The sequence below is a fragment of the Callithrix jacchus genome, chromosome 9, assembly GCF_049354715.1.
Source record: "Callithrix jacchus isolate 240 chromosome 9, calJac240_pri, whole genome shotgun sequence".
Lineage (NCBI taxonomy): Eukaryota > Metazoa > Chordata > Mammalia > Primates > Cebidae > Callithrix > Callithrix jacchus.
Genome location: NC_133510.1, coordinates 107,919,360 through 107,937,579, shown reverse-complemented (window position 1 = coordinate 107,937,579; position 18,220 = coordinate 107,919,360). Strand labels below are relative to the sequence as shown.

At 42.8% G+C, this 18,220-nt stretch overlaps 1 protein-coding gene across 1 annotated transcript; it reads right to left on the bottom strand.

The window, feature by feature from the left end:
- Positions 1 to 7,071: 7,071 nt before the first annotated feature.
- On the bottom strand, positions 7,072 to 17,338 carry NOPCHAP1 (NOP protein chaperone 1). The gene is made up of 4 exons (XM_009004524.5): positions 17,198 to 17,338; positions 15,106 to 15,192; positions 11,197 to 11,333; positions 7,072 to 7,315 (listed from the first exon to the last, which is right to left on the bottom strand). Exons 1-4 carry the CDS (start codon positions 17,310 to 17,312, stop codon positions 7,097 to 7,099), a joined length of 558 nt encoding a protein of 185 aa, XP_009002772.1. The 5' UTR covers positions 17,313 to 17,338; the 3' UTR covers positions 7,072 to 7,096.
- Positions 17,339 to 18,220: the final 882 nt, after the last annotated feature.

Here is an 18,220-nt window from a genome sequence, read left to right as displayed (position 1 = left end):
CCTCCTCTTCCTTATTTTAAGCTAAAAACAAGAGGTCTTAGAACAAGAAATTATTTGCCCCAAGGTATCTCCCTTCATTGCAAACAACTAGGATGCTGGCAAAAAGATTTCACACTCTTATGTCAGTATGCCAGTAAGCCTCCTTCCTTTGGGCCACACTATTTCCCCACTAGAGTGAGTCCACAAGATCTTGATTCTAGAAATAATAATCAACATTGATAAGCATCCAAGGAACTCTCCAGAACACTGATCCCCATAATACCTTTAAAGAAACATGGATAAAACAGCAACTCAAAGTACTGTTAAAAAAAAGAAAAGAGGCCAGGTGCAGTGGCTCACGCCTGTAATCCCAACACTTTGGAAGTCTGAGGTGGGTGGATCACGAGGTCAAGAGATGGAGACCATCCTGGCCAACATGGTGAAACTCCATCTCTACTAAAAAAACACAAAAAAATTAGCTGGGAGTGGTGGCGCGTGCCTGTAGTCCCAGCTACTTGGGAAACTGAGGCAGGAGAATTGCTTTAACCCGGGAGGTGGAGATTGCAATGAGCCAAGATCACGCCACTACACTCCAGCCTGGCGCCTGGTGACAGGGTATTATCATAATCCCTAACACCCTTAACTTTCTGGGAAGGTCAAAATAACAAATGAAACCTTAAACTGAAATTGGTAAAGTTAACTGAATTGACTGAATTGCCTTGTCCAAAGGTATTACCATTGGCCTTATGGGCAATTAGATACACCCCAAAATACAAAATCAATTAATTTCTTATAAAATAGTTACTGAAAAACCTATGCCCCTAATAATAAAACCTCATGTATCTTCTGCTCTTATAAACTCTGACATGACTAAATACTGCAAGGCCTTAATGCATTATGCCAAAGTGTATTTTCACCAGATTTAAAAAAAAAAAAAAAAAAAAAGCCTTTCGTGATCTACCAATGGAGGACAACAAAACCTTTCAGAATCCGGAACATGGAAATTGGGTCTTCCGGAACAATATCAGAGGAACAGTGTCCTGAAACCCCTGTGGAAGGGACCGTACCAAATTCTTACCACCCATAGTGCAGCAAAACTTCAGAACCTCAAGACTTGGGTCTACGTCTCACAAGTCAGAAGGGCCTCCAGACTCTTAGAAATCTACACTGGAGACTTCAAAGTGAAGCTAAACAGGGAGGTTTCTCCCCAGAAGCAAACATCCTAGATGTGGACAGCTTTCCCAAGATCATGGATCAAGACTTCTCTGTCATCGTGAAAACTATGTCCCTTTTCTTTTTCCCTTATTTCCTACTGTCCTAATCTTTCCTTTTCCTTACAGGAAAATCCATGAAACCATAATTTGCAATGGCTTTAGATGAGGCTTATGCTCTAGAAAAAAACCAAAAAAACACAGAACAGCTGTTTGTGGGCCAAAGTGTAAAAACCAGGAAACAATTCCACTAATGCCAACACCTCTCTGAGTCCCAAAGAGAATTACCCTGAAACCCCAAAAGAGAAAGCAATCCTTGATGTTCTAAACGTCACTGCTATTTGCTTGCCTGCACTCACTGAAAGCAATATCCTAACCTTTCCAATGAATAACCTAACCACAGTCAAATATAGAAACTCAAACCAAGTGATGCCTACAAAAGGTGTATTATGCTTCCAGGCATCACATACTCAAGACCTGGGGACTCTCTATGTGGGTACTAGTGATTATTTGCATAATGTCATTGGATTAAATATAGTTAGATGCTTTCCACTAAATGTGGTTACACACCGTTATCACATGCTATAAAGGGAACAGGTCGGAGACAAGATGACCAATTAGATGTAGCTGGAAGGAACATCTGCCACCAAGAACTGGGATATCAGGAAGACTGGTACACTACTATCTCCAGAGGAAGGGCATTTGAGAGTGCATGAAGGGAAGACACAGACTCTGGGCTGAAAAGGGAGGAAGCGGGGAACCCTGCAAGGGGCTACCACACACTGGGACTCATTCCTGGCCTCTGACTCCTGGGAAAGGGGTGAATTGAGCAGGCCTCTGGAATCTGACAGCAGGAGACTCCAGGACCCCCATGGACCCTTGAGCTTGCTGGGCGAGCTGCTTAGAGAAGTGGTAGGGACAGAACTCTAGCTGGTGCAGATCCCAGAGGCTTTGGTGCGGGAGCATCTGTAGTGGATCGTAGCCAGGGATACCCATCCCTCAGACTCAACTTGCTCCCCTAAGAGACTTTAACCCTAGAGAACTATCACACCTGAAAAGTGCAGGGTGGTCTTGCCTATGAGACCTGGCCGATCTGAACTCAGTTTCCTGGCCTCTCCCTGGGCCTCAGCCTGGCTGTCCCTGCTTGCAGTGTAGCCTTGGATGCCCACATGGGGTATGCCCTGGGGGCCTGCACCATAGCATCTGAGCTGGAGGATTGTGCCTGAATGTTGGAGAACTCCAGCACCACTCCCACCTTCAACAGACTGTGCACCAGACCACTTGATCCCACTCTCTCTGCCCATTGCAGCCTCCCCCATGCCACTCTGCCTGCAGGCACTTGCATGCAGCCAACTCCCGAAATCACTTTGCCAGCATCTGTGCACACAGACCTTGCTTCCAATTTCCTGCCAGTGTGTGGGAGCGTGTGCACCTGGCCATACTGCTACTGCCAGATTGAGTACACCGCACCCAACCACCATGCTGCCACTGCCCTTGGAGCAATTGCAGGTACGGAGACGACCTGTACCCACCTCATGGCAACACTGAGAACAACACAAAACTAAGCACAGTGACCAGTGGACCTGCCCTGCACCCAGTGCAGCCACTGCTGCCAGCATGAACATGTGCACATTTGGCACCAGTCCTGTAGCCACCAGTACCCTGCCCCGTGTCACCACCAGTGGCATGAAACTATGCATGGAGACCAGTGGCCGGCTCCTGCCCTGTGTGGCTATTGCCGTCCATGTGAGCACAAGCGCAGAGGGCACACACAATCTAGCAGTGGCCCGGAGCACCCCACCCCCATGCTAACACCACAACCACTGCAAATGCCTGCACAAAAACAGCACCCCTGCAACTGCCAGCACCCCTCCGAGGCTGATGAGTGTGCACTGCACCCCACTGCTACTGCTGGCACATGCATATGAGGACAGATCCTACTGCCATACAGAGTACTTTGGCCGGCACCACCCATTGAAGTGTTCTGACCAGTGGTCCAGAAATATTATGGCCCCTCTAGTGCAGCAGGTTCCTAGCCTCCAGTGGCCAGAGAACAAAGCTGGGGGCCTGATATCAGCATCCCAGAATTACAGCATACAGTCTGGGAGCCCTGAGTTGAGCCTTGGCCCTGGAAAACCTTCTAGAAATAAAGCCAGTTGACTACACTCACTTCATACCACAATCAAACACACAAGGACATAAAATAGGATAAAAGAAAAAAAAATCATCCAGAGGTTAGCAACTTCAGGGACATCAGCCCACAAAGATAAAAAAGAACCAGTGCAAGAACTCTGACAACCCAAAAGCACTAGAGTGTTGTGTTACCTCCAAACAAATACACTATTTCCCCAGCAATAGTTCTTAACCAGTCTGAGATGGCTGAGATGGCAGAAATAAAATTCAGAATATAGACAGGAATGAAGATCATCAACATACAGGATAAAGTTCAAAACCCAATCCGTGAAATCTAAGGATTACAATAAAACAACACAGAAGCTGATAAACCAAATGGCCATTATAAGAATAAACCAAACTGATCCGATAGAGCTGAAAAACACACTACAAGAATTGCATAATGCAATCACAAGTATTAACAGCAGAACCGACCAAGCTGAGCAAAGAATCTAAGAGCTTGAAGACTGGCTCTCTGAAATGACTTAGAGAAAAATAAAGAAAAAACAATAAAGAAAAATGAAAACTGAACAAAACTGTCAAGAAACATAGGATTATGTAAAGAGACCCAATCTATGACTCATTGGTGTGACTGAAAGAGGGAGAGAAACCAAGCAACTTTGAAAATATATTTCAGGATATTGCCAGGGAAAATTTCCCCAACCTTGCTAAAGTGGCCAACGTTCAAATTCAGAAAATGCAGACAGAACCCTCATGAAATACTACACAAGCAGACCAACCCAAAGACACATAGTCATCAGATCCTCCAAAATGGAAACAAAAGAAAAAATGCTAAAGGCAGCAAGAGAGAAGGGGCAAGTCATCTACAAAGGGAACCCCATCAGGCTAACAGCAGAAGTACCGGCAGAAACTCTACAAGCCAGAAGAGTTTCGGGGGCCTATATTCAGCATTCTTAAAGAAAAGAATTTTCAACCAAGAATTTCATGTCTGACCAAACAAAGCTTCATGAGCAAAGGTGAAATAAGATCCTTTTCAGACAAGCAAATGCTAAGGGAATTTGTTAACACCAGCCCTACCTTACAAGAGGTTAGGGAGTGCTAACTATGGAAGGGAAAGACTGGGTTACCAGCCACTACAAAGACACACTTAAGTACATAGATTAGCAACACTATAAAGCAACCACACAGACAAGTCTGCATAGTAACCAGCTAACAATATGATGACAGGATCAAATCCACACACATCAATACTGCCCTTGAATGTAAACGGGTTAAATGCCCCAAAAGGCAAAGTGTGGCAAGCTTGATAAAGAAGCAAAACCCCATGAGATGCTATCTTCAAGAGACCCACCTCATGTGCAATGACACCCAGAGGCTCAAAGTAAAGGGATGGAGAAAAATCTACCAAGGAAACGGAAAGAAAAGGCAGGGGTTGCTATTTTACTTTCAGATGAAACATACTTTTACAAAGATTTTTAAAAAGGTGAAGAAGGTCATTACATAATGGTAAAGGGTTCAATTCAACAAGACCTAACTATCCTAAACATACATGCACCCAACACAGGAGCACCCAGATTCATAAAGCAAGCACTCAGAGACCTACAAAGAGATTTAGATAAACACAATAATGGGAGACTTTAACACCCCACTGTGCATTAGACAGATCGTCAAAGCAGAAAACTAACAAAAGATATTCAGGACCTAAGCAACCAACACAGGAAGAGAACACAAATACTGCATTTTCTCACTTATAAGTGGGAGCTAAACATTGAATACACATGGATGCAAAGAAGGGAAGAGACATCAGGGCCCACCTGAGGAAGGAGAGTGGGAGGAGGATGATTTAAAACTACCTACTGGGCACCATGCTTATTACCTGGTGACAAAATAATCTATACAACAAACCCCCACAATACACAATTTGTCTATATAACAAACTTCCACATGCACCTCTGAACTTAAAAGTTAAAAAAAAAGAATGAAAATAATAAAATGTAAAATATCTTTTTAAAAGGAGGGGAACCATAAAAAAGTAAGTTTCCTCCTGGACTTTGTTCAGGAGCTATGCAGACGTACCAGTGGATCAACTGAACTGACTCCTGCTCAAATATCACTAGGTAGCCTCTTTTCCAGCCTCAGAGGGTTTGCCTGTATTGGTCTGCAGAAAATATGCTTACTCAATTTCGCTCCCCACCGGTTAGGATCTTGCTATGTGGCATGATTCAAACCTGCCTTCCGAATAGCTTCCCCGAAAGTCCCCATAAATACCTCCTATGATCAGAGTCTAAAATGGTCAGCAATTGAAATTAACACTAACCTTGGAATAGATGAAGAAAATAAAGATAAGCTAGTTTCCACTGAGGAAAGATTGCAATGGGGACTCATCTTTGTGGTGGTTGGGTGACATGGCATTTAAAATTAATGCACAGATAAGAAAAAGTCTTATTTTATGACCAACTGGACCTCCTGGGGTAGAAGTCATCCTCTGAAAGCCTTTAACTAAAGTACTTGATGGGATATCATGCAGCCTTAGATCTTCTCTTTGCTCATGTTGGGGGTTATGTGTGGTGCTAAACAAAACTGAATGTTGTACCTATTTTTCTACACGTTGCTACTATAGAAAATTCAATAAAATACATAGCTGATACTACTGTTTCTTTAGACACTGCCACCATATTCATGAAAGAAATTTCTCAGGGGAACAGAACACACGATGTTTGCAGGAGGAGCTAACAGTTGGTTTGCAGGCATCCTAAATGGTGGAAGGCAAGCTTGACTTTTCCAAGGTGTTCTAATCTTTATGTTTCTTCCAGTGGGTCTCTAGATTCCTATGACTTCTGTTACAAGACTAATGGCAAAAAATGATTACCTCTTTAAATAAGACCATTTTATAGTAACCACAGTCCTTAATGACCATCACTTCCCAAACAAACACTATGATTAACTGGTCTCAAATACTGGTGAACCACCTATATTGCCTGAATTTTGACTTGTTTGATTTTGATGAGTATGGTTCATAGGGGCTCCTGTCAAGGAGTATACTTCAGTTTCTTGGTATTATTTTCCTGAAAGTCACCGTAATAGTCTCCTTGGTGTATGACATACTCTCCTTAAGTATTTTTATGTAGCCATCCATTATGCCTTAAATGGTCTTACAGACCTGATATTATGACTTGTGAATTCCATCCCGAGAGCAAACGAGTCCATGATAACGGTGATGGAGAGTGGCATCACTTCCTAAGGTTTTGGTCAATCTCTTGAAGATCGAGAGACTGATCAAAAGGAGGAAATTGTTAAATAAGCAGGAGGCCACTACTAACTGCAATCTAACTTAATACATGAACACAGCAAAACCTAATTTAGGAGAGTATTGTTATAACAAACAGCCAAGCCTCAGTCCATCAGACGAGGCAGCCAAGGGATTAGACCATACCTATGGGACATCAGGCAGCCTTAGGTCCCCTGTTTGCCTTATTTAGGCAAACACCTAGCTATAACCCATCAAGTTATTTCTGTACTCTACTTCTGTATTCAGCTTACAAAGGCACTTTCCAAGCTTTAGAGCAGAGGTCTCTGAACCCCTTTCAGTTTAAAATGCTACCTAACTCATGAATCATTCTTTGCTCAAAGAAACTCTGTTAAATTTGTCTCAAGTTTTTAACACATAAAAGCACCATCGGTAACTGACAAGCAAAAGAGCCAGTGAATCACATTCTTTTTCACAGAATTTGCAGACATATGTCACCTGTTTCATTTCAGATTAATTTATTTGGCTATTTCTTTTTTTTACTTGCTGGACTGTCCAAAACTTCAATCTTGCCTTTTCCACCTTCAGAATTGGGAAGCTTAATGTTATCTATGGTGACTTCAGATGGGATGCTGTCATCTTCATCCTCTGATTCTGAACTGTTCTCTGAACTGTCTTGTGAACTTTCCTCTGAACTGTCCGCTTCTTTTGAATCCGACCGATTCATCTCAAACAGAGCCACATCCTGCAAAAAGTAGTGGATGGGAAATCTATTTCAGAGCAGTTCCTTAAAAAGCTGTAATAAAACAATATTGGGAATAACCAACACTCAGCGAAAATACTGAAACATCCCAGGCTGGGGTGCAGTGGCACAATCTCAACTCACTGCTACCTCCACCTCCTGGGCTTAAGCAGTTCTTGTGCTTTTCAGCCTCCTGAGTAGCTGGGACTACAGGTGTGCCCCACTACATCCAGCTAATTTTTTAATTTAATTTTTAAAACTATACTTTAAGTTCTGGGGTACACATGCAGAACGTGCAGATTTGTTACATATGTGTGCACATGCCATAGCGGTTTGCTGCCTCCATCACCCCGTCGTCTACATTAGGTATTTCTCCTGATGCTATCCCTCCCCTAGACCCCCATCCCGACAGGCCCCAGTGTGTGATGTTCCCCTCCCTGTGTACATGTGTTCTCATTGTGCAACTCCCACTTATGAGTGAGAACATGCAATGTTTGGTTTTCTGTTCTTATGTTAGTTTGCTGAGAATTATGGTTTCCAGCTTCATCTATGTCCCTGCAAAGGACATGAAGTCATCCTTTTCTATGGCTGCCATGGTGTATATGTGCCACATTTTTCTTTAGCCAGTCTATCACTGATGGGCATTTGGGCTGGTTTCAAGTCTTTGCAATTGTGAACGGTGCCGCAATAAACATACGTGTGTGTCTTTATAATAAAATGATTTATGCTCCTTTGGTATATACCCAGTAATGAGATTGCTGGGTCAAATGGCATTTCTAGTTCTAGATCCTTGAGGAATCGCCACACTGTCTTCCACAATGGTTGAACTAATTTACATTCCCAGCAACAGTGTAAAAGTGTTCCTATTTCTCCACATTCTCTCTGGCAGCTGTTGTCTCCTGACTTTAATGATTGCCATTCTAACTGGCATGAGACAGTATCTCATTGTGGTTTTGATTTGCATTTCTCTTAATTTTTAGTAGAGATGGAGTTTCACCCTGTTGGCCAGGCTGGTCTTGAACTCCTGACCTCAAATGATCCACCCCTTGGCCTCCCAAAGTGCTGCAATTATAGGCATGAGACACCACAGCCGGTTGCAAGGATAAAAAATGTTTTAACGGCTGGGCACGGTGGCTCAAGCCTATAATCCCAGCACTTTGGGAGGCCAAGGTGGGTGGATCACGAGGTCAAGAGATTGAGACCATCCTGGTCAACATGGTGAAACCTCGTCTCTACTAAAAACACAAAAAATTAGCTGGGCATGGTGGCGCGTGCCTGTAATCCCAGCTACTCAGTTGGCTGAGGCAGGAGAATTGCCTGAACCCAGGAGGCGGAGGTTGCGGTGAGCCGAGATTGCGCCATTGCACTCCAGCCTGGGTAACAAGAGCGAAACTCCATCTCAAAAAAAAGGTTTTAAAGACAACATGGCTTTTTTATACTTTTGGTTGCCAGCGTCTGTCATAATGATGAGTTGCATTTACTACAAGCGTCTAAAATATCTGCTATAGCCTAATTCTATATATCCTAATCACATTAAATAACATTTCATTCAGCAAATGCTAACATGGGTTAAGCACTATACTATGTACTAAAGACTCAACAACAACAAAAAAAAATCAAAACAAAACCCTCAGGCGGGCATGGTGGCTCACGCCTATAATCTCAGAACTCTGGGAGGCTGAGGTGGGCGGATCACAAGGTCAGGAGTTTGAGACCAGCCTGGCCAACATAATGAAACCCGTCTCTACTAATGAGCCAGACATGGTGGTGCACACCTGTAATCCCAGCTACTCAGGAGGCTGAGGTCGGAGAGTTGCTTGAACCTGGGAGGCAGAGATTGAAGTAAGCTGAGATTGTGTCACTGCCCTCCAGCCTGGGTGACAGAGTGAGACTTGGTCTCAAAAACAAACAAAAAAACCCTCACCTTGGTGAAATTTATAGTTTCGGGCAGAGACCAGTATACTACAACCAGCAGGCCAAATCCTGCCCACTGCCTACTTTTGTTCAGCTCACACAGTAGGAATGTTTTTTTCTATTTTTAAGTGGTTGGGGGAGAAAATTAAAATATTGCTATTCACAAAAGGTGAAAATAATATGAAATTCTCATTTCAGCACCCATACACAGTGACACACTGCTCTAACCAGGCCAATAAGAGATCACTCAGGGCCTTTTATTGGAACTGCTGACAGAGAAATCTGAGTGACTGACTGAGTTGCGAATCTAAGGCTGAAGCTGCTGATAAACCGGCAACGTGCCACAGCTGGGGGAAGAGCATGCTCTAGATTAGGCCAACACTAGCAAAGCAGAACCAAGAGACAGAGCAGCTGACCTCTGAGGACACTGAGCACCTGAAATCACCACCCCTGGAGTTTTTTTTTTTTGCCCAATAAAAATTTTTCCCCTTGCTTATTCATGTATATGTTTTCAGTGGCTGCTTTCACACTATGATAGCAGAATTGACTAGTCACAACAGACACAGGAAGACCCACAGAACCTAATGTATTTACTATCTGGCCTCTTACAGAAACATTTGTTGACACTTGTTCTGGAGGCAAAAGAAAGACAATAAACAAATACAAACAAAGCATAATGCAGGGCAATGAAAGTAAGAAAAAATAAAGCAGGATAATATAATAATAGAGCTACCAAGGAAAGTCTCCTGATGAGGTGACAACTGCACAGAGACAGAGGGAGTTGAGATGGAGAAATCTGGAGAAAAGCATTCTGAGAAAACTGCAGGGGAGAAGGCAGGGTGCAGGGAGACTGCTGCTGGAGGGCAGACAATGATAAGGGCTGTGCAGGAAATAGGTCAGACAGAGCAGCAGCGCCCACCCTCTTTGGTATCAGGGACCGGTTTCTTGGAAGAAAATTTTTCCAGGGACCTTGGCAGGGATGTTTTTGGGATGAAACTGTCCCACCTCAGATCATCAGGCATTAGAATCTCATAAGGAGTGCACAACCTAGATCCCTTACATGCACAGTTCATAATAGGGTTTGTGCTCCTATGAGAATCTAATGCTGCTGCTGACCTGACAGGAGGCGGAGCTCAGGTGGTAATGTGCACTCACCACGGCTCACCTCCTGCTGTGTAGCCTGGTTCCTAACAGGCCGCAGACCAGTACCAGCCCATCGCCTGGGGTTTAGGGATCTCTGAGACAGAGAAGTACAGGCAGAATCATATGGGCCCTTTGAAGGACTTCGTTTATTTGAAACGTGATGGGAAGCCCCCAGGTCCCAAACTGTGTGAAGAACAGACTCTGGGGAAGAAACAGTGAAAGCAGGAAATCCTGCTAGGAAATTGCTGCAATAGTCCAAAGGAGAGACCATAATTACCTGGACCAACAAAGGTCCATATGAACAGTGGCGGTTGTACAAAGTGACTGGAGTTGGGATATATTCTGGAGGTAGAGCTGACCAGACTGACTAATGAATTACATATTATTCACAACTGTCTCAGCTCTGTCCAGGCAGAGATATTATAAAGAGAATTCCAGTGCAGAAACAAGAGATGAGTATAAACGAGAGAACATTTTTACACAGAGCCTATGTAATCAATTGCTCTCTTCCACACATCATTTATTTTTATATACTGAATAAATCAGACTATAACTACCTCTTTTGGAGCTTGGACAGAAAAAAATCCAGTTAGGACATTTAGCAAATTAATGCTTCAGAATAACAAATGTAATATTTGACTTGGGGAAAAAAAAAACCCTCCTATGACATATGACTAAATCATAAAATGACTATGTACCTATACAACATTCGAAACATGAGCTAACACCAGGAAAATGACACTTGAAAATAAAATGGAAAAGTTCTCTCTTCTTCTCAGGTAGCAAGGTGAACTAGTAATTTCACCATATGAAAACAAAGCAGTTACCATTTGTATAACTTTGCCATGAGTCCCATCAATGTTTTCAATGTTGAAACGACCAGGTGGTGCAGCTGCCATTTCTTTTCTTAGCTTTTCATTTGCCTGTGCCATCTGTGGGAGAAAGGTCTGTACCTGATCCAACACTGTGGAAAGTAAATACAGTATATCAACATTTATGCCAGTAAATTCTGAAACTCAGGATTTCCTATAAACACTTCTGAATTGAGTACTAATAATAACAACCATAATTATATATCTTTTAATTCCCTTCTTTGAAAAACCCTTCATCCTCTTCTGAATAAAGCAGTAGGACAATACAATTCAGCAAAAAATTGTTTTCAAATGTTTTTATGTTTCTCATATATCCCCAGGACCGTAAACTCTTAGAAGGCTGGCATTCAACAAACAGTAACTAAATAGGGAGGCAGTGTGGCTTAACAGTTAAGAGTACCAGGTTCTGAGGTTTTAGAGTAAGACTGACTAGGTTATATATAGAATCCTAGTTCTACCTCTATCTGAATTACCTTGGGCCTGCTAATTAAGTAGTGGTTATTTCTGCCTACCCAACATCTGTTCCCTTTCTTCTGATCATATAACCCCGGCTTTCCTTTTAAGCTTGTGTCACTTTTAGTCACTCTTGTCCCTCACCCCATACATGCCTACATCCTCCATATCCTTAGTCACTGTAATGTGCTTTAGTGGCATACCAGTGACACAACGCTCTAGTCGGGCCAATAAGTTAACTCAGGGCCTTTTGTTGATCTGTTGAGAGAGAAATCTTGCTGAATGACTGACTGAGTTGCTGAATATAAGGCTGAAGCTCCTGATAAACTGGCAACTTGCCACACCTGAGATAAGAGCATGCCCTAGATTAGGTCAACACTAGGAAAGCAGAAATAAGAGACAGAGTGGCTGATCCCTGAGGACTTTGAGCACCTAGATCCAGATGTACCTGAAATCACCACCCCTGGAGTTTTTTTCCCCAATAAAAACAGCCAACATAATTTCTTTTTTTTTTTTTTTTTGCTTAAGGCTATCTGAGCTGGATTTTAGTCATTTGCAACCAAGAGTCCTAATTAATACATTTAATTATTTAATTTTACCACTTGAAACCTAATCTATAAAAGAGGAGTGATAATTGTCAGCCATTGTGCCAAGTACAGAGCAATCAATGAACTAAGGATATTTATTTATTTTTCTCTCTCGAAAGAGGCCCAGCACATAACCATGCATATAACAGGCTCTCAAAACTTATGTCAGTGCTATGGCTACATAATAGATGACTAAAATGTCCAGAGTATGGAAGAAGAAATAAAGTGGTGGTCAAGGTCAAGTAGATGACCTTTATTTGTAAAATAAGGTGCTGGAAGGACTCCCCAAGAGCATGTTCACAAACAAAGCCCTACACAATAGTGAAGGGTAGCTCTTATTCCCCTTCAGAGAGACAGAGAAATTACTGATAAAAATAAAGTTATTTCTCTGTCCTCAGATTTAAATCTATTGCTAGAGATAGAAAATCTGGTTCTGTTTTGTTTCCAACTAATGAATCAAGTAGAGCAAAACAAGAACCAAAATGTGTGGCCTGAACCGTGATTCTCAGAAGCCAAATATTTCCATGGTACTCTTGGAGAGTATATGCTGAACCCTGAGGCTAGTCCAGTTGTAGTTCTTCTAAATTAAATAAAATCCATCATACAAACCATAAGATTCAAAATGTCCAGCATCTAATAAAAAATTACCAAACATGCAAATAGATAGGAAAACCAAATACATAAAGAGTAGGGGAAAAAAATAGAAATAGATTCAGAAATGATACAGACAGAATCAGCAATAAGAATGTTAAAACTGCTCTTACAAATATGCTCTATATGTTTAAGGAAGAAAAGCAAAGCACAAACCCAAGGAAAGAAACAGAAGATGTAAACATCTCAAACTTCTAGAGATGGAAACTGTATCTATCTTGAAAAAACATATTTGATGGAATTAACAGATTAGACAATATAGAAGAACAGTGAACTCAAGAAAATCAGCAATAGAATCTATCCAAATTGAAACACATAACATGCAATACCCAATCAACGAGCTGTGGGGCAACTTTAACTGGCAAAATTAGGTGTAATTGGAGTCCCTTTGGGAGAGGCAAAGCAGGCACGACGGGAGCAACAACAACATAATCTCTAAAAAGTTCCCCAAATTTGATAAAGATTATAAACTCATAGATCCAGTATGTTCAACAAACCCAAGCTCAAGACGCACAAAGAAAACTACAAAGGGCACCTCACCATAAAATTGGTAAAAGCCAGTGATGAAGAGAATCTTAGAGGCAGCCAGAGGAAAAAGGAAACACCATATTCATGACACAAAATGACAGTAGACACTGGCATCAGAAACAATGCCACTGAAAAGACATCTTTAAAGTACTAGAAAAAAAAGAAAAAGCAAAACACCACACTGTCAACCTAGAATTCTAAATCCATTATAGCATCTTCCAAAAACTGAAAACAAAATAAAGACTTCCTCAGAAACACAAAGGCTGGTAAGTCTATTGTTGGCAGAGCCGCACTATTACGAATGATGTTTACCATAAGAACCTGATTTTTTTAAATGCATTCAAGATTTGAACAGGCACTTCAAAAAGATGCACAAATAGTGACACATGAAAAGATGCTCAACATTATTAATCATTAGAAACAAATTAAGATTACAACGTGATACCACTATATCTGCACTAGAATAGCTAAAATTAAAAAGACCATACCACATTTTGATTAGGATGTGTAGCATATAAACTCTCATACCTTGCTGGCGGAAATGCAAAATGGCAATTTCTTCTTCATAAAAAAGAATTTTACACCTTCCATATACCTGCAATCCCACTCCTAAGTATGTAACCCCTCAAAACAAAAACCTATATCCACAAAAACTGATTTTTGGATGGACAGCCACCATGAGGTCATTTTAGCTATTATGGATTTACTGCTACAGAAATAATGCTAAGGTTAAATTCCCCTTTCAGAGTACTCATGATTTCTTAGTTTATTGATGTGACACCTTCACGCTTATTTACATAAGTTTTCATTGAATTCTTGTCTTTTTTTTTTTTTAACATTAAGAGTGAATTACACGGTGGCTCACGCCTGTAATCCCAGCACTTTGGGAGGCCGAGGTGGGTGGATCACGAGGTCAAGAGATCGAGACCATCCTGGTCAACATGGTGAAACCCCGTCTCTACTAAAAATACAAAAATTAGCTGGGCATGGTGGCGCGTGCCTGTAATCCCAGCTACTCAGGAGGCTGAGGCAGGAGAACTGCCTGAACCCAGGAGGTGGAGGTTGCAGTGAGCCGAGATCGCGCAATTGCCCTCCAGCCTGGGTAACAAGAGCGAAACTCTGTCTCAAAAAAAAAAAAAAAAAAAGGAGTGAATTCATAGAGGACATTCATGTAATACAGAAAGTCTGAGTGTGGGACATACTTATAAATGTGTAATATAGCAATGCTACAGAATAATTAACAGAGAATTGGCCCTGTTAAGCTGTATTCTAAGTAATATTTATCATTTAAATAATTGTGTCCAATTCAATAGGATGTGGTTGAGGTTTTCCATCCATATGTATTAAGTTTGAGGCTCACTAACCTCTAAAAAAACTTGCCATGGAAATTAACAATAGTTGTTTTTGACTTCTTAAAATTCATCCCATATGGAGTTTTTCATGCAAAAGTTACTCTCTTAAGGTAGAGAAATAATGTAACAAATTCGATCCTGTGTACTGACTTTATCATGTAAATCCCAAGTAAGACTTGTTCCACTGGACTGTGGATACCTGACCATGAAGGCAGAAACTGTCCCATCAAATAACAGCATAATTAGACAAAACTCAGCATTAGAGAGGGTGAGAGAGGGGAAGAGGTACTTACAGGGACTCCTTTCTATCCGAACTGTTTGAAGAGTGGAAGTCTTTCTGGACTTAGGTTGGGGATTGATGAGCAACCTGTCCCATAGACCTGAAAATATAGACACACAGACACCCTTAATTTACTACAGCATAAAAAAAACAACGGCCCATCAGCAAGCCTCTCACATGACCAGTCTTAAGTCTTGACTGTTCATACTCCCCAAGATTTTTTTTTAAAAAAAAGCGCTCCAAGTTCCAATACAACATTTTAATCCTTTATGGACAGCCACCTCTCCTTTCTGACACCATCTCATTCACCTCTATCACCAATGGAAGTAATAAATGCACACTAAACTACCCCTTTCTGGATCAGAAATTCATCAGGAGACAAATGTGGGTCTGTAATGACAGAATGGAGGAAACAGTACAGAGCATTAAGAGTGGTTAAGCGGTGGCTCATGCCTGTAATCCCAGCACTTTGGGAGGCCGAGGCGGGTGGATCACGAGGTCAAGAGATCGAGACCATCCTGGTCAACATGGTGAAACCCCGTCTCTACTAAAAATACAAAAAATTAGCTGGGCACTGTGGTGTGTGCCTGTAATCCCAGCTACTCAGGAGGCTGAGAGGCAGGAGAATTGCCTGAACCCAGGAGGCGGAGGTTGCAGTGAGCCGAGATCACGCCATTGCACTCCAGCCTGGGTAACAAGAGTGAAACTCCATCTCAAAAAAAAAAAAACAAAAAACAAAAAAACAATGGTTAAGCGAAGCCAGAAACGGTTACTAGTTGTGTAACACTGGGCAAATTACCTGACCTCCGAGCATTTGTTTCTTCATTAGTAAAACATGCTTGCCTGGTATTTCCCCTTCCGTGAAGATGTTCAACCCAAACAAAGCAGCCTTTTGACTACATTATGTCACCCACTCTACCTTTTCAGCCTCATCTCTCACTACTCGAATCATCCCAACTCTCTATCCCATCAGAGTTCCAAGAGGGGAACCTAACAAAACTCAAGGCTCTGCACGCCCTATTTCTAATATCCGAAAAATCCCTTAACTCTGGTTTAAAAACAAAGCCTGTTCACCTGAAAAGCACAGTGCAACACACATCTGCTAAATGCTTGCTACTTAAGGCCTACTGGATTCGTGATCAGAGCACAGACTCTGGAGCCAGAATACCTGAATTCAAGTCCCAGTCTTGCTACTTTCCAGCCACATGATGTCCAGAAAGTAAATTACCTGTATGGTAAATCATGTATCGACTTTCTCAACTATAAAACAGAGACAATAAATTTTCTGCAAAGGGTTGTTGTGAGGATTAAATGTGTTAGCTCCTGGGGCATACACAATAAGCACCACATAGGCTTCGGTTATCATTATTACATGTCCTTAGGAATCTCTGGGTTTTCATAAAGCCTTTTCTTCAACCTAGTATTTATTGACAGCCTGCCCAACCCTTTTATGCATTCTCCTCCTACAAAAATGCTACAGGCACTATTACTACCTCCATTTTCTAAATGCAAAAACTGAGGCTTAGAGAATGAAAATAACTCTAGGGCCTACTAGTTAATTACTAGTGGAGGTGGGATTCGAACTCATGCTTTTAAATTCTATCTGTAGTGTATAAATGCTGTGTGGATTTCCTGGATGCACGTTTCCCTCTACAAGACAGCGGCACTAATGGGTGGTCGGTGTGCGTATGAAGAAGGAAGAGGGACGGTTAGACATAATATTCCTCTGCCTCCCCCTACCAGTCAACTGCTCCGACCCAGGAAGCCCGACCAAAAGCCCTCCCTTCCCCGAAAGAGTTCGAGAGCGTCCCAGCTTCCAGGGCAGCGGAGGTGCCCGGCAGCAGCGCCTGACGGGGTGGGCGCTCACTACCTTGCAAAATATAAGAACCACTAGCTAGGGAAGCCGTTCCGGGCCCGCAGCCGGGTGCCCACTCCAAAGCCCCCACCCCTGCCGCGAGCAGGGCACCCTGGAGCCCCGGAGAAGTCCCCGAGGCTCCCCTCGAGGGTGTGGAGCCCGGGCAGAGAGCCACCGGCCCCGAGCTGCTCCGGTCGCGCCTCCTCCGCCGCAGAAGCGCGGCCCACGCCGTAGTCGTCCGTCCTGTCACCTCCGCGACCGTCGCTTCCCGTAGTCAGCAGCTCCCTGGACACTGGGACCCCCGAGCAGTCCCGGCTGGGAGACGAACAACTCGGGCTAGCCTGGGGATTTCCATGAACCTCCATGCTTCCCGCAAGCCTCCCAAACCTGCACTCTCAGGCCCGGATGCCGGAAAGAGGCTCGAGTAAGGGGGCGGGGAGAGGGCCGCGATTGGAGGAAACTGCAGTGGGCGGAGTAAGGAGCGGAGAGAGGGTCTGGGCGTCCCGTGGGTGCAGCCGGGAGGCTGCGCGGGAGGTTGGGCCGTTCGTACTGTTCGAAAAAGGAAGGTTCTGACACTGTCATAGTAAAAAGGAGCTGGCAAAGCTCTATTTCGCCAAACGAATTGGGGCATAAAGAGCAAAGCATTGGGCTGCCGTCCTCTATCCTTTTTTATTAAATTTATATTTTTAATTAGTGAGAAAAAATAACAAAATCTACCTTCTTAACCGATTTTAATTGAACAATTCAGTGGTGTTAACGATGTTCACATTGTTGTGCAGTGGACCTCTACGTCATTTTCATCGTGCAAAACTGAAACTCTGTACCCATTTGCCCCTACCCCAGTCCCTTGGTAACCACCATTCTTCTTTCTTTCTTTTTTTGAAACAGTCTTGCCGTGTCACCCAGACTGGTGCCTCAACCTCCAGAGTAGCTGGGATTACAGGTGCACACTACCAGGCCCGGCTAATTTTTGTATTTTTGTGTAGAGGCAGAGGTTCACCATGTCGGCCTGGCTGGTCTCAATCTCCTGACCTCAGGAGATCCACCCACCTTGGCCTCCCACAATGCTGGGATTATAGGTGTGAGCCATCATGCCTCGCTACCACGTTTCTACTTTCTGTTACTATGAACTTGACTACTTCAGATACTTCACGTAAGTGGAATCATACAGTACTTGTCTTTTTGTGACTAATTTCACTTAAAATAATATCCTCAAGGTTTAGACATGTAGCACATAACAGGATTCTCTTCTTTTTTAAGCCCGAATAATATG

Excerpts from the sequence above, each read along its gene's own strand:
- NOPCHAP1 (XM_009004524.5), bottom strand. The coding sequence starts at position 17,312 with ATGGAGGTTCATGGAAATCCCCAGGCTAGCCCGAGTTGTTCGTCTCCC. Across the intron at positions 11,334-15,105 it reads TCGGATAGAAAGGAGTCCCT|TGTTGGATCAGGTACAGACC; the intron begins GTAAGTACCTCT and ends TACTTTCCACAG. Across the intron at positions 7,316-11,196 it reads ATGGCAAAGTTATACAAATG|GATGTGGCTCTGTTTGAGAT; the intron begins GTAACTGCTTTG and ends TACTTTTTGCAG.